Source organism: Astatotilapia calliptera, unplaced genomic scaffold, assembly GCF_900246225.1.
Source record: "Astatotilapia calliptera unplaced genomic scaffold, fAstCal1.2 U_scaffold_9, whole genome shotgun sequence".
Lineage (NCBI taxonomy): Eukaryota > Metazoa > Chordata > Actinopteri > Cichliformes > Cichlidae > Astatotilapia > Astatotilapia calliptera.
Window position 1 is genome coordinate 252,805 of NW_020535833.1, and position 15,161 is coordinate 267,965.

The 15,161-nt window shown below is 38.0% G+C and overlaps 2 protein-coding genes across 2 annotated transcripts; one reads left to right on the plus strand and one right to left on the minus strand.

Annotated features, from left to right (window-relative positions):
- Window positions 1-5,131: 5,131 nt before the first annotated feature.
- Window positions 5,132-10,471, minus strand: LOC113018493 (uncharacterized). Its single transcript, XM_026161558.1, has 12 exons — window positions 10,456-10,471; window positions 10,295-10,342; window positions 8,674-8,709; window positions 8,498-8,545; window positions 8,109-8,156; window positions 7,744-7,791; window positions 6,994-7,041; window positions 6,720-6,897; window positions 6,531-6,626; window positions 6,296-6,373; window positions 5,871-6,151; window positions 5,132-5,160 (listed from the first exon to the last, which is right to left on the minus strand). Exons 2-11 carry the CDS (start codon window positions 10,339-10,341, stop codon window positions 5,900-5,902), a joined length of 879 nt encoding a protein of 292 aa, XP_026017343.1. The 5' UTR covers window position 10,342; window positions 10,456-10,471; the 3' UTR covers window positions 5,132-5,160; window positions 5,871-5,899.
- Window positions 10,472-11,209: 738 nt separating this feature from the next.
- Window positions 11,210-13,888, plus strand: LOC113018495 (heat shock 70 kDa protein 12A-like). The gene is made up of 4 exons (XM_026161561.1): window positions 11,210-11,491; window positions 11,860-12,084; window positions 12,160-12,331; window positions 12,808-13,888. Exons 1-4 carry the CDS (start codon window positions 11,210-11,212, stop codon window positions 13,875-13,877), a joined length of 1,749 nt encoding a protein of 582 aa, XP_026017346.1. The 3' UTR covers window positions 13,878-13,888.
- Window positions 13,889-15,161: the final 1,273 nt, after the last annotated feature.

Consider the following 15,161-nt stretch of genomic DNA (forward strand, 5'->3'; position numbering starts at 1 on the left):
GCCGGAGATTTTGGCGGAGAAAAAGCAAATGGTAGCATAGAGTTTAACAAAGGTTTTCCAAGCTTCAGTATTACCAAATATACTATCAATTGTCATATAACTAACAACATCTGTTTTATCATCTCTAACACCCTGGAGGACAACGGGGAGAGTTTAGACGCTCTCCAAGATTACATCGACCGCTGTTTTCAAGATTTAGTAATGCATAAGGCCCAGAGTGCATCTTCCCCGGCCAAAATCGAGACGCCGTCATCGAAGAGAAGTCGCCAGGCAGATCCCCCGGTACAACATCGCCTGCCGGCAAAGACTCGCAGCAATCCTGGAGTCAATCGACAAGCGATTGTCCAGTTTCGATGCGAGGCTGTCCCTGTGGAGATTTTACACCGGGAATTTAAATCTCTGAGAGAATCCCTGGATTCAGCCAGCGGCAGGTGGAAACGCTTGCCGCTGAAAATGCCACGCTACGGGAGTCGGTTAAATCTCTCACCGATAACGTGACCCAGCTAAACATTGAAAATAAAAAAATAAAAGAGTCCGTTATCGATCTACAAGCCGTAGCATGAGAGATAATCTTTGTGTTTTCTGGTTATTCCAGAAACTGCCGGAGAGGACGCGAGGCAACGGTGAAAACTTCATTAAAATCCACCTGAAGCTGCCGGAGGACACCGTAAAGAACATCGACTTCGATGAGTACATCGCTTGGGGGCGCGCGGTCGCGGACCGGGAGACCACGGCCTATTGTGGCCAAATTCAGTCAATTCAAACAGAAGGAACAGAGTGAGAGTCGCGGCAGAGAGCTGAAAGGAACGGACTTCAGCAGTGAACGACCAGTTCCCAAAGAGATCCTGGACGAGACGCAGGTCCTGTTCCAGTTCGACGTAGCTTCATCCAGAAAGGCTCCCGTGCTGTCATCGCTGTGGACCGGCTCTACGTGGACGGACAGCTGTACGCGACCCCGCACCACACCGTGGTATATTAACTGCACTCCAGATAAGAACCCGCTACACTCTTTTCTTATTCATTCACACTCTCTCCTTTTAACATGAGTTTAAGCTAGTAATATCAATATGATTCATAGCAGATATAACACCGTCACCCTCCGTCATTGCTTTAATTGATGTTTCCGTTTCGTTCTTTTTTTTGTTGTCACTCACAAGTTCATGTGGTCTTTCTTTCTCTTGTTTCACTGCTGTGGTCACCTACTTCCCCACTCACCTACAAACAACACCTCTATTCTCCATATTTTTCACAACACGATCACGCAACACATCAGCTCAACGGCAGCACATTCACAACAGCCTCACAGCACGCACAGACTTGCAGGACACATAAGCAAGCCACGCTTGTTCATATTAGTGAATATTCACACACATAGTCAGACTTATGGAGTCTCTCACCACACTCTTTTTCTCTTTCTATTTACAAACAAGGGATGTTTCCATATTTCTCTCCACCTGTCTAAACGAACACCCAGCATAATCATTAGACATACCCGCACAATTAAGGCATGCTGAGTTTGTCACATGGAATGTAAATGAGCTGGCACCAGAGGAAAGAGATTAAAATATTTACCAGCTTTAAAAACTACAGGCAGTGTTGTTTATTACAAGAAACTCACAAACCTGTCACAGGTTTAAATGAACTTAAAACACCTGAGTTCTAACGTGGTTTGCAGCGTATAATTCTAGACAACGGGGAGTAGCAATTTTAATACATAAAAGTTAATTTTACAGTACTCGATTACAGTTATAGATCCAGAGGGTAGATTTCTAATATTAAACTATCAATATTGAACAAAAAACTATGTATTGTTAGTATATATGGTCCAAAGTTGATGAACCTCATTCTTCCACGGTTTTTTTAGTGCACTCTCTGAACACCTTGATTGCACACTCATTCTTGGCGGTGACCTCAACCTGGACTAAATAAGAAATGGATAGGTCTCAACACAACAGGAACTCAGCGTAATTGGCAATCCACAAATATAATCAAAACAGTATATGAGCGACTTTGGCCTTCGCGATGCATGCGGCTCCCTTCACCCCAACAGTAAGGAATATACTTTTTTCTCGCATGTTCATCACTTCTTATCTCGTCTGATTATTTTTTGGTCGCAGCTCACGCTGTGTGTACATTTCAGACACTGAGATTCATCCTTAGCTGTCGAAAAAACGCGAATCATGCTCCGCTTATCTTTAAACTATATGCACACAAAATTAATACTACGCCAAGTAAAAAACTGAGATTTAATATATCATACTTAAAGATGAGACTTTATTAATACTGTTAAAACAGGAATGGACTATCCATATTTTAGACTTAGAACGAAACACTCCGGAAAGTCTGCTTCTGTTGTCTATGAAGCAGGGAAGCGTGATGAGAGGTAAAATAAGTTCTTTCTCATCACACAAAAGAGAAGAAACCCAAAATATTCAGGAATAGAAAAAAACATCAATCACTAGAAGATAGCCTAACGCGTCCACCAAGTCAGGAAACATTGAACAAAATATGCAAAACAAAAACTAGAATTAAATGAAACTATTAATAAAAAAAAACACAATTCCTTATACAAAGACTTCGGCTTGCAAATTTTGAACCAGTACAAATCAGGTCGATTCTCGCTAACCAGTCTAAAAATAAATAAAGAAAAAATACTATATTCTGCTTAAAGATTTTATCGGGGACTCCGGCGTCTGGCGTCTGACGTCACCTACAACATCACTTCCGTCACTTACCGTTCCCTTCCGTCACTTACCTCAAGGAGATTCTCACAATTGATTCTCAAAGTGCAAACCTTTTTTTCCAGTACTTCTGTAGATGTTACTACATGTGTCAGTCTGGGATAACTTTAGATCGATTTTGTTTAGGCTGTGTTCTGTCTCTCTCTACTGTAACTATTTTCAATAAAAGGCTGCAAGCAGAGGCCCAAGTTGAGGTCATTTGCAGTTGGATTCAGAGTGCTTTTCTGAGACTCTGACCGAGGCTTCCCTTGCGCAAGTAAAATCTATTGATCGCTTATTGTCTTACTTCCTGGCTTCGTTAACAGTTAATAAGTTAATAAGTTTCTAAACCATCGGGACCTGTGGAAGCGCAGACCCAACATAAACAACGATAATTTTCTTAAGGTTGTAAAACATGTTATGCTTGGGGTGGGCACTATGACAATAAAAAAATCAAATTGAGATATGACGTTATCACAATCTGCTAATCTGTGAAGATGTCTGAATTGTGCTACAGTGAATTCTTTGTGCTCTGCTCTTCTCTGTCATTTTTACTGAAACAATGCCAGTGTTAATATTAATAAAAAAGATAAAATAAATAAGACAGAAGACATTGATATCAGTAATCTTCTGTGTATGGCAAAAGTACAAACTCAACTAAAATGTGGATGAAAACAAAATCGTGATATTAAAATTGTGATATTATATTTTGCCTTATCGGTCACCCCTATGTTATGCTGGGAATTTTGTATCACATATTTATTTTCATATTTATGTTTTTGAACAGGTTGTTTATCAAGATGGGGAAAGTGTTGGCGAACCCAAATTCAAACTTTCATGGAGCAAAGTCCACAAGATATTCAGAGCCAGACCAGTGACTGTTGGAAAAGACTATCGCTACATGGCAGCTATGATGGCAGATGTTATCTCTGCTGTGTTGGATTCAACCTGAGACATGGACATGAGAGTGAACCTGACACATATTATGGCTCCACAAGAAAGACTACCCAGATCACAAATTATTTTTCAAACACAACAGTTCTCACGTTTCAAGTAGCTGCATCATTACAAATAAAAAGATGTATACTCAACTTAAGTTCAAATGCCACTAATATTTACTTTGTTTTACACACAACAGTGACATAACATGTATGAACAAACTATACCAGGCAGGTGGTCGATGGCTACAAAAGGTCAAATTTTGATATGAGGGTGTTAGGTTCTGCTAATTTGATGAGATTGTAAAATTGTGCTACAGTGCATTCAGTTATGCTGTGCACTTCACCAACATTTTTACTGTAGCTTTGCCAGTGTTCATATGAATAAGTATACAATGTTCTTATCATAAAACATTTGGAATGTTATTGAATCTTGTCAAGCTTTAATAACATAATGTGGGTGGTAGAACAAGACAATAAACTACATCTTTCCACACCTTAACTATCTCTACATGATCACTAGCTGCATGTTGAAATCCTGTATATATGCCACTTGGTTCTGGTTAGGCTGTCCTTATTTTGTTCACTGCACATGATGGGATGACTCTAGGTACTCTTCTCCCTAGCCAGCCATACATACACCAGGTAAACTGTCAATATGAAGCATACCTGTATGAGCTTTAAAAAAAAAAGAACTGTAGAATAATCATTTATGCTTTTTATCTTCACTGGTAAAACACAAACGTTAAGAAGTTGTCACAAACGAGGATGCAGTGGACTCAAGAGCAGAACCAATTGCTCGAACCATGTACAATATAATGAAAGGAAAAGGAACTTAAACAAGACTGGGTCTAACAGAAATTATTCGCAGGAACTCAGGGAGGCCCGAGGGCAGCGAAACGAACTTTAAACACAGGAGAAAGGTTTTACTGAATGGGAAACAATTAAAGGGCAGAGGTGAGTGGTACTAGTGAAGAGTCTTGCGCTAGCGGCCTACTGGTAAATAGGTTTTTATATAAAATGTGCTTAAAAGGAAAACATTTGGCGTATTCTAATACCACATATATATCTTTGAAAGTACAGTGTGTATTTTAGCGCAAATATGCATTAATAGCCGGGATTCCTTTTGAGGGAAAACATTTTTTGAAATTGTGGCAGGGGTGTGGTCTCTGGCCTGCTGCCGTGGAGAGGTGGTGAAGAGGTGTTGGGAAGGCAGAGGAGACAGGTGTTTATGTTCAACTCACTTTTATTTATACAGCACTAAATCACAACAACAGTTGCTCAAAGGTGCTTTATATTGTAAGGTAGACCTTGCAATAATACATACAGAGAAAAATCCAACAATCATATGACCCCATATGAGTAATGACTTTGGTGACAGTGGAAAGGGGGAAAAAAACTCTCCTTTAACAGGAAGAAACCTCCGGCAGAATCAGGCTCAGAGAGGGGTGGCCATCTGCGACTGGTTGGGATGAGAGAAGGAAGATGTGATAGAAGACATGCTGTGGAAGAGAGACAGAGATTAATAACACGTACAATTCAATGCAGAGAGGTCCATTAAAACATAGTGAGTGAGAAAGGTGAATGAAAAATAAAATACTCAATGCATCATTGGAATCCCCCTGCAGCCTACATCTATTGCAGCAAAATGTTACAGTATGAATTGAACATGGATGCTGCAGAATGTAATATGCTAAACTGATTTTAAAGTGTAAAGTGGTGAGATTCTGTAGAACTTTACTCTTTTCAGGGATGAACACAGGTGGTGACTTATAACACCACCTAGCAGTCGCAGACAGTGCAGTGTTGAGATCCCTACCAGGGTGTTTCAACCTCCACTCACCCCTTGCCTTATGTAACCTCAAGAACTCACTAGGGTGGGGTGATGTCTTAGTAATGTTTTACATCTTGGCCCCAGTGAATTTATACACACCTTGGTTGATCTGATGACTTGTATCATCAAAAGTGGGCCAGCGATCCTCAGGACCACCTCCAAGAGGAAAGCCTCCAATATGTTTTTTTTTGTTTGTTTTTTTAAATCATCTGGAATTCTCTATCAATTACTCTAAAACTGAAGAAGCCTCTTGGATAACGCTCTATGTTGTCATTAAAAACCCAAAAGTAGTGCAGCTCTTGTCTTTTTGATCTCTCAAGGATATATTAAAAACACATTGCTCATTTTATTTCACAAACTAAATTGTAGTTCTCTTACTTGTACTTTCTAGAGATCTTCAGTCTGGTTCAAGTCTGGGTCCTGGTATGTCCAATGACATTAAGGACATTTTCAGAGTTGTCCTGGCAGAGTACAATGGCAGAATCAGCTGTGATCTCTTGTGGGAAAAAGTTCCAAGCATCTTGCCCTGGATGATGATTTTTCCAGTCAGGCTGAAGAGGGGGATCGTTCAGCCCCAATAAGCTGCTCAGCCAGAAGCACTTCATGAGGAGCTTATTCTTGCTATCATCATGAGTTTGACCTTCCTGTCCGTGGAACCCCTGCCATTGAGAAATTATTCAAGTTTACATGACTACAAACAACATAAAAATAAAAAACATCTTGCAATTGGTTGCCTGTCCCACAAACGTGCAGTGTTATGTATTTACAATGTCTGTAATGTTGTGTCTGTAATTCCAACAAACCTGACCAGCAGTGTCTTTGAAACCATAGTAAACAGCAAGCTGAAGGTTCTGAATGGTTAACTTTGTGTATTCATGAACCTGAAACAAATAATGAAACCTGTCATTGATCTTTATCACAGAAGATCCTTGAGGTGACTTTTGTTGTGGTTTGGCACTATATAAATAAAATTGAATTGGATTGAATTGAATTGAAGCTTCAGTGATCATGTTTAACACATACAAAACACATCAGTACCTTCTGAGACGCTTGAGTGTCCTCATTTAGGGTAAATGCTGACTGTATCTGTTCCTTCTTCTGCTTTATTTCCCCTGCTCCACATTGAAATCTGTGCTATAATCGTCAGATTGAATAAAAATATATATTTTTACAAGAATACAGTTCATACCACACTCTAATCTCACCTCTTCACACTGTAAAATGCACCTGAATCAAAGCTTTGATTTCCTCTGGGTTGTTCTGATTTTCCTGCAGATAAGGCTTGATTTTAGCCCAGTCCATCCTCAGCTCTTCATACATCTCTTTCAGTCTGGTTTCATTCACTGGGTTGTTCATGTTTTCAGATTTCCCCGTCTTTAGTGCAAGATCAATCTCTCCTGCCACTCTGGTAATAGTAATAGATAATGTTGAAAAAATGAACAGATGGCGTTGTCTGGAGCAACATACACAGCACGGTTAAATCGATGTTTCTGTACAGTACCTGTCTTTGAATGATTTATACTCTTCTTCAGTTTCTTTATGTGCAGATCTGTGGAATATTGTTTGGTACAAATAAGTGATTTGTTTCTGTGCTCCACAGTTCACATGACTATAGATTAGGTATTTTTGGTTTCCCTGGTAGTTCTGATTTTCTTTATCATCTGAAAAATTTTGAATTAATAATTTCTCATGACCTTTGGAGTCTTTAGTTGCCAAATAAGCTATTTCGAATCTAAAAATTGGAATAAATCCACCAAACTAACTGTTTGGAATATCAGTGTTCACAAGCATACAGCAACACCAACAGAGGAGTTCCTTAAAGATGAAAACTGGAGAAATTAAAGACAGCAAGCAGTCATACATGTGAGATTTTAATAACAAGTTGTGAACATGAATACTTTGATATAAATATTTCATTGATGTGTCTGACACATTGTCATGCTCTAACATTAAGGTATAAATATTTCTGTCATTTCTGCAAAATGTAAACAACCAATACCTAAAATGTCTGCAATCTGCACTTTTAATGCATGTCAGTTGTTTAATTATATATTTTTTTAAAACTTGAGAACAGGCTAGTAAAAGGGAAAAATGTATCTCTGTCCCAAATATTGTGAAGGTCACTGTTATTGAGGAAACACATGCTTCTATTATTAAAATAATAACTAAAATCATAAAAGTTGGCTGTCACCACAGCCTGGATGTGGATTTGAAACATTTTTATGTCTTTTTTGTATTGAAGTGTGTTTACCTTTCTTGTTGGAGTTTGTCTTCGTAAAAGTCTTTCATCTCAACCAAACTGTTAGAACAATGAAAAATAAGGTTATTCCTGTACAGGTTCAATTTCAATTTCCATCCCTTTTTTAATTTAATTTAATTTTTATTTTTTTTAAAGCAGATCTCTTAGTAAAATAGTAGTGTGTAAAAAAGTATTGTGCCTTTTTGGAAGAAATTCAACAATTCATTCAACAAAGTTTATGGATAGAAAAATGAAGTCTAAAATGAATTAATATTAGGAACAGAATGATCTAAATAATCATGTACGTGTATGTTGAACAACAGTGAATATAAATACTGTTTCATGGGTGACTATAAAAATAGCATAAATGTAATTACCCTGCTTCTTTGAGTCTCACGTTGTAAAATGCTTCCATCTCACACAAACTATTTAAAAACATAAACAGATTAATCTGTTAAAACACATCAGATCACAAATTCATCATTAGACACAGATTATGTGAACAATATCAGATCGATAATTTTTAAACATAATACCCAACATATAGAAACCAACAATAACAGTTTAAATTCTACATTTGTTTAAATTTGTTTACAAAGTAAATTGGTTTTGTTTGTTTTTGTAGACCACTGTTATTAAACTATATTGTGAAGTTAGTGATCAATCATCTGCAAAAGACTGCAAAATTTCACTGTTTAAAACAACACTTTAACAATGTAAATCTAATTATGTTATGCAATGTTTCACCAGATTATGCCAACAGTACCTCTCTTTGACTGATTTCAGTTGCTCCTCTTGACGTTTTATCACCATACTGTGAGACAAATATACAGCATGTAAAACAAAAGTATCATACTATCAGTGAACGGATTAAAAATTATGAAATAAGAAGAAGAAATGAGAAACTTGAGGCATTTATGAAAGAAGAGAAAAAATATTTACTTTGCCTCACAAAGTTGTTTTTCCATCTCAGCCAAACTGTTTAAAAACATAATAGAGAGGTTATTCACAATATGCAATATATTCAGTCAGCTCCATGATTAGAAATAAATCTGTATCTACAGTTATGTGTATAAGAACCGCTTCAGTCTGAAAAACTGAGTCCACCACCTTATTCTGCAGTTTGTAGAACATCCATCAGCAGCAGCAGCCTGCAGTGGTCGTTTCCTGTGTGACTTTATCAGCCAGAAGTCTTGTGCTTTGTTCACCTGCAGCTTTGCAAACCTAAGCCATTTAGCTATGTTCTTTTAGAGAGAAGAGGATTTTTCTTGCAACCCTTCCAAGCAGCCGTGCTTCTTCAGTCTTTTTTCTAATTGTGATGCCGTAAATGTTAACATTTAACTTGCTCACTGAGGCCTGTAGAGTTCCTGGGTTTGTTTCACAACCTTGTGATGAATTTGCTTCAATGCCCACTCCTAGGAAGACCGTCGTGTTCTCCAGCATATTGACATTATCTGTCCATATTTAATGATCCCCCACCCCTTGGTTATGGCTCCTGGATATTTCTTTAAGACACTCTGGCTAGCCCAGCGATGCCCAAAAGCGTACATATAAAACAGCTGTGCAAAAAAAACCCAGCAATTGTTCATCACTTGATTGCACCTTGTTCTTTGTTTGGTACCATATGTCGTGGTGGTGTGTATCCGTTTACCTTTGTGGTGTGGGAGCCTGTCTTGGCAGCCTCCCAGGATTCTGTTGCCCCCAGTCCGAAAAAAAAAGAAAAAAGAAAAGCTCAGAAGCTGCAGTGATAGTATTTGCTGGTGCCTTGTTTTGCGCTCTCACATCCTGCAGTTCCTTCAGTCCCAGATGGAGGAAGTGATCCTACATGGCATGGTGGTGATCAAGGGATTAGGGCAGTTTCTGCTGGACACGAGGCCGACTCCACTTTAATCTCAACGCACCTGAAGGGTACCCAGCAACTTAAAATTTGCATGCCAGGGCCCCTGGTTCCCCCCTGAGACCTGGACTTGTTCCTTGGAACCCTTCGGCTTCCTTCTCCTTCTTCCTTCTCCCTGGTGGATTAGTGAACACCATGCTCTGTTGGTCCACAGGAATTGCTGCAGGTAGTTTCTGGATGGAAAAAGGATGTTCATCTGGCTCAATCCAGCGATCCTGCCGAAGGCCTTGTCCAAATTTCACCTGTTCCAGTCCACTGAGCTACAGACAGCTTCCACTAAGAGCCTGGACCAGGAGGCGGCTCAGTGCCAGGCTGCCCTACGCTCAGGTCTATGAAGGGGGTGGGTGTGGGTTAGAAAAAACCTAAATTTCCTGACCAACAAACTGCTAAAACGTTCCTTATTGAGGTTATAGAGATGCTCACATTTTTGACCGTTTCTTATAAATTACTCATTGAAATTGGGAAAAATATTTTTTTTAAATTTCCTCTTGTCAGGTTTTCTTGCAAAACTCATGTTTTTAGTTTAATTAAGCATAAAATCAATCATACCACTCTGCAAAAGACTGCAACATTTCACTGTTTAAAATAATACTTTAACAATGTAAATGTAATTATGTGAGTTTAGACAGCAGACTTTGATGTTTCCCCAAATTATGCAAACAGTACCTTTCTTTGACTGAATTCAGTTCCCCCTTTTGATGGTTCACCACCATACTGTGAAACAAATATACAGCATGTAAAACAAAAGTCTCAGTGAACAGATTTAAAAAAAAGAAGAAGAAATGAGAAACTTCAGGCTTTTATGAAAGATGAGAAAAAATGTTTACTTTGCCTCCTGAAGTTTTTTTTCCATCTCAGCCAAACTGTTCAAAAACATCATAGAGAGGTTATTCACAGTACACAAAAAAAATTTAGTAGTATTAGTTTCAGAGCAATGTTTATCGAGCTTTTTTAAAATGTAGAAGCTTATGATATGAAGATCATATAGCAAAATAGAGTATAATTCATGCAGTCTATCCTGTGTTCAGCTGTGGAAACTAAACCAGGTAAATGAAGCACTTTTAAACATTTCTGATCAGAAACATCAAATGATTTAAAAAAAAAAATGAATGAATCCTTACCTCAGCTCCTGTGGAGCTGCTGCTTTATTACAATCTCTATTTTGAAAGTAAAGAGGAAACACTGATATCACAGATATGTAGGCAGATGATAAATGTCCAGAGAGGAAAAATGCTAAACCGTAGCTGTACACTACATATTCTGTCAAATCATTTCAAACTAACAAAAACTGATAAACAAAACTCTAAATTTCATTCAGTCATTTTCATGTTTAAATGGTTCTAATTAATGTAAAAATTTTAATCTGCCAGTTTATGCAGATGATAAATATAATGTACTTACCTGCTTTGAGTACTCATCGTGGTGTCTCCTGTCTTGTTTATTGAAAGTCTTTTTCCAGTCTGACACAAGTACGACTGTTACACTGAACTCCACAGACCAGGGGGTGGAGTTCAGTGAGGTCCGCCCCCTGGTTTGTTCATAAATACTCTGTAACTGCTGCTCTGCAGCACTGTTTCCACAATGGATAACTCATACATCATAGCGATAGACTTTGGCACTGCGTACAGTGGATATGCTTTCAGTCTGACAAAAAGAGAAGCAGAAATTGAACCTCGTTTAAAATACTGGGGTCAACAGGTTTCACTGAGGACCCCAAAGACTCCGACCTGCATCCTTTTTGATGAGCATGGAAAATTTCTCAGCTTTGGTTATGAAGCCCAGTCAGCTTATTTTAGAACACGAGGTGATGAAGCCAGAAAGAAATTCTTCTTTGAATGCTTCAAGATGTCCCTCTATGGCAAAGTAAGTGTAACGATCTGATTATATCAATATTCTTATATCATGGTTTAACACTTTGTGCTTTATGTTGAATGTTTTAAATGTACTAATAAATAAATAAATATAGCTCTAGCATTTTACTGATCTACCTTACTAAGTGCATTAATGTTAAACATAAGTATTATCTTTTTGCCAGATCATTTTTGAAAAAGCCTTTTAACAGTATAAATAAAGGATATATAGATAGACAGATATAGTTATATACAACTGAAGCTGTAAATGAAGTAATAGGTTTGTAACTTCTGACATGAGAGTCTAAATCAAGCAATTAACAGCTAACAACACGACAGAAGTCCTTTGTCATGTTATTCATATCCAGTCTGCCATCATAGAAGCTTAACAGTGATGTGACAATTGAAGCTGCAAATGGACGGTCAATGAAGGCACTGAAGGTGTTCACTGAAGCTCTGAGACACCTGAAGGAGGACGCTCTGAAGTTCATCTCAGAAAATGCTGGTGGGAAGCAGTTCATAGCCTCTGACTTCACCTGGGTGGTGACTGTACCTGCCATCTGGGATCCTTCAGCAAAACAGTTCATGAGAGAAGCTGCGACACAGGTAACAAAGACAATAAACAGATCAACTGTACAGCTGTTTTAAAGTCAAAAGGACTTATTTACCTTTGATTTATAGGCAGGTATTGTGACTGCAGGAAAGGAAGACAGGCTGGTCATTGCACTGGAACCAGAAGCAGCCTCAGTCTGGTGTAAGAAGCTGCCAGCTGATGGTTTTAAAACAGAAAATAACAGTGAAGTCACATTCGAACAGGCTTCAGGAACACAATACATTGTGGTGGACTGTGGAGGTACTCTATGTTTTCATAGTGCAGTTTTTCTTACTTTTTTATGTTTTTCATGGTTTGAAAGAGGAGTAATTGAAGCCATTTATTTTCTTTCCATTTACATTCTACTCATACAATGATGTTTTATGCCAAAGTTTACAGGAGTTCAGATAATTTAAGTTTATCAATGTATTATTAATACAATGAAGATAATTTAGGCAGAGCACATCTCCCACATAATGTTGTGTTGTGGATATTTATTTATGTTAGCCTGAGAGGATGAAACTAAAATCATGCAGGTCTCACAGTTAAAACATTAAATCGACCAGTGTTAGTTGATACCAGATAACTAAATTGATATTGCTCCCAAAATTTAGAGAATCAAATACAGGGAAGTAAAACTAAGAAAACATGAGCATTAGGAGGGTGGAGGAGAGAATGATTTGTAAAGATGTTATCACTTGTCACTTTTATTTTTAATTACTTCCTGTGTGTTGCAGGTGGAACCATTGACATCACTGTTCATGAAGTCCTGGAGGGAGGAGCCCTGAAGGAGCTGCACAAGGCCTCAGGAAATGATCTGGGGGGACAAACTGTGGATATAAAATTCAAAGAGTTCCTCAGAGAAATCTTCAGTGATAGTTTGTGGGACACATATGAAAAAGAGGATCCAGGAGAGCTGCAGAAGATGATGTATGATATCTCAGTTTTAAAAGAGAATGATGATGATGTGGAGATCAGCTGCCCATATAACCTGGGTGAAATGGCAAAAGAAAAGCAGAAAATGGAAACGTTTTTTGAATCAGTGAGAGGTGTTTCCTGGAATCGAGGATCCATCAAAATCTCAAAAGAGAAAGTACGATCTTTCTTTGCTGAGAGTCTGAATGGCATCACCAAGAGTCTCAGAGAAATCCTGAAGAAAGATTTCAGGGTTGAGTACATTCTGTTAGTTGGAGGCTACGCTAGAAGCCTGATTCTGCGTCAGCATATTACCAATCAGTTTAGTGATCAGTGTAAAGTTCTGTGTCCTTCTCATCCTCAAGAAGCAATCATGAAAGGAGCTGTGATGTTTGGAAGAAACCCAGCATTGGTGGCATCTCGAATAAGTGCCTTTACTTACGGGGTTTCTTTGTCTCTTAGGTTTGATGCATCCAATCATAGGGCAGACAAGAGATACACAAACAAAGAGGGCGAGTGGTGTGATGGTATTTTCTGTGTACTGGTGAGGGAAAATGAGGAAGTGGGCTGGGATAAAACCAGTGAGTACAGCTGCACTCCAATAGAAAGAGATCAGACAGCGATAACCTTTGCATTTTATCGCACAGAGAGAAATATCCAAGGACTAATGTATGTGGATGAGTGGGGAGTAGAGAAAATTGGTTCTATTATTCTTGAGTCACCTGTCACAGCACGCGGCATGAATCGTGAAATCAAACTACAAATCAAGTTTGGTGCCACAGAAATTACGGTCACAGCCATAGACGTAGATTCAGGTTCAACCGTTAAAACTGAGCTCGACTTCATGGCTAAATCAATGAGATCAATCAGAAACAACGTGTGGCAGAAGTGAATTCATGAAACATTATGGACAAACAAATAAATATATTGATGTTAGAGTCACTGCTGTACTTAAGCTATAATAGGTACTCTAACAGTTTCTTTTCTGTATCACACAAGTTGTGAAAACATCTTTCTTCTTATGAGATCTAATGAGAACCTGTGTGCAGTTACACTGAAGTTTATTAAAGCATTTTTGTTTTATTACCATTAAAAATGTACAGATCATTCTTACAGCCAACAAGTGTGTGTGGGTGTGTGTGGGGGGATGCACAGTTCTGAATTCCACTGCATGAAATTGTCTTTATCAGTGCATGTGTGAGTTAAGGGTGGTTATGGCCTTTGGTAATAAACAATAGGGGGTCCATGTCCCTGTTGGGGGGACACTCCCATATGGTTTAAATCTGGGACTCTCCACCATTTGACTCTAGATCTGAAGAAGCTTCTTGAAACTTAGAGAAGTCCAGACGCTTTTCTTTCCATTTACATTCTACTCATACAATGATGTTTTATGCCAAAGTTTACAGGAGTTCAGATAATTTAACTTTATCAATGTATTATTAATACAATGAAGATAATTTAGTCAGAACACATCTCCCACATAATGTTGTGTTTTGGATATTTATTTATGTTAGCCTGAGAGGATGAAACTAAAATCATGCAGGTCTCACAGTTAAAACGACCAGAGTTAGTTGATACCAGATAACTAAATTGATATTGCTCCCAAAATTTAGAGAATCAAATACAGGGAAGTTAAACTAAGAAAACATGAGTTTGGTGCTGGTGTCCTTACACACTTGTGTATAGTTCTGTGTATTCACCAGTGAGTGATAAAGGTCGTAAAGTCTGGAAGCATTTTTGCTTTATTACCATTCAATTATTACCATTAAAAAAGTACAGATCATTCTTACAGCCATTTAAAGCAGACACAGACTTCCCCAAGACATCAAACTATATAAATAAATCTTGTGTATAATTCAATCCACCTTGACACACCTGGAATTTTGATTTCTCTTTTTCTTTTCTTCATAAAAATGCTAAACTGTACCTTAAAGTCCAAAGACTTTGCTTATTTTAAATCCTTCAAAATGTATAATTTTCAATATTTTTATTAGCATATGGTTCCTGTATATATGTTTTACAATCTACCCAGTGAGTCAACAATTCTTAATTTAACCAAAATTACATAGAACAAAATTTAATTAATGTTATTGAGAAGTTAATTTGAAGAATTACTTCTATTACTTTAATTTGAATGATAATTGGGACATAAAAAGTTACATTTATCCAATCTGGG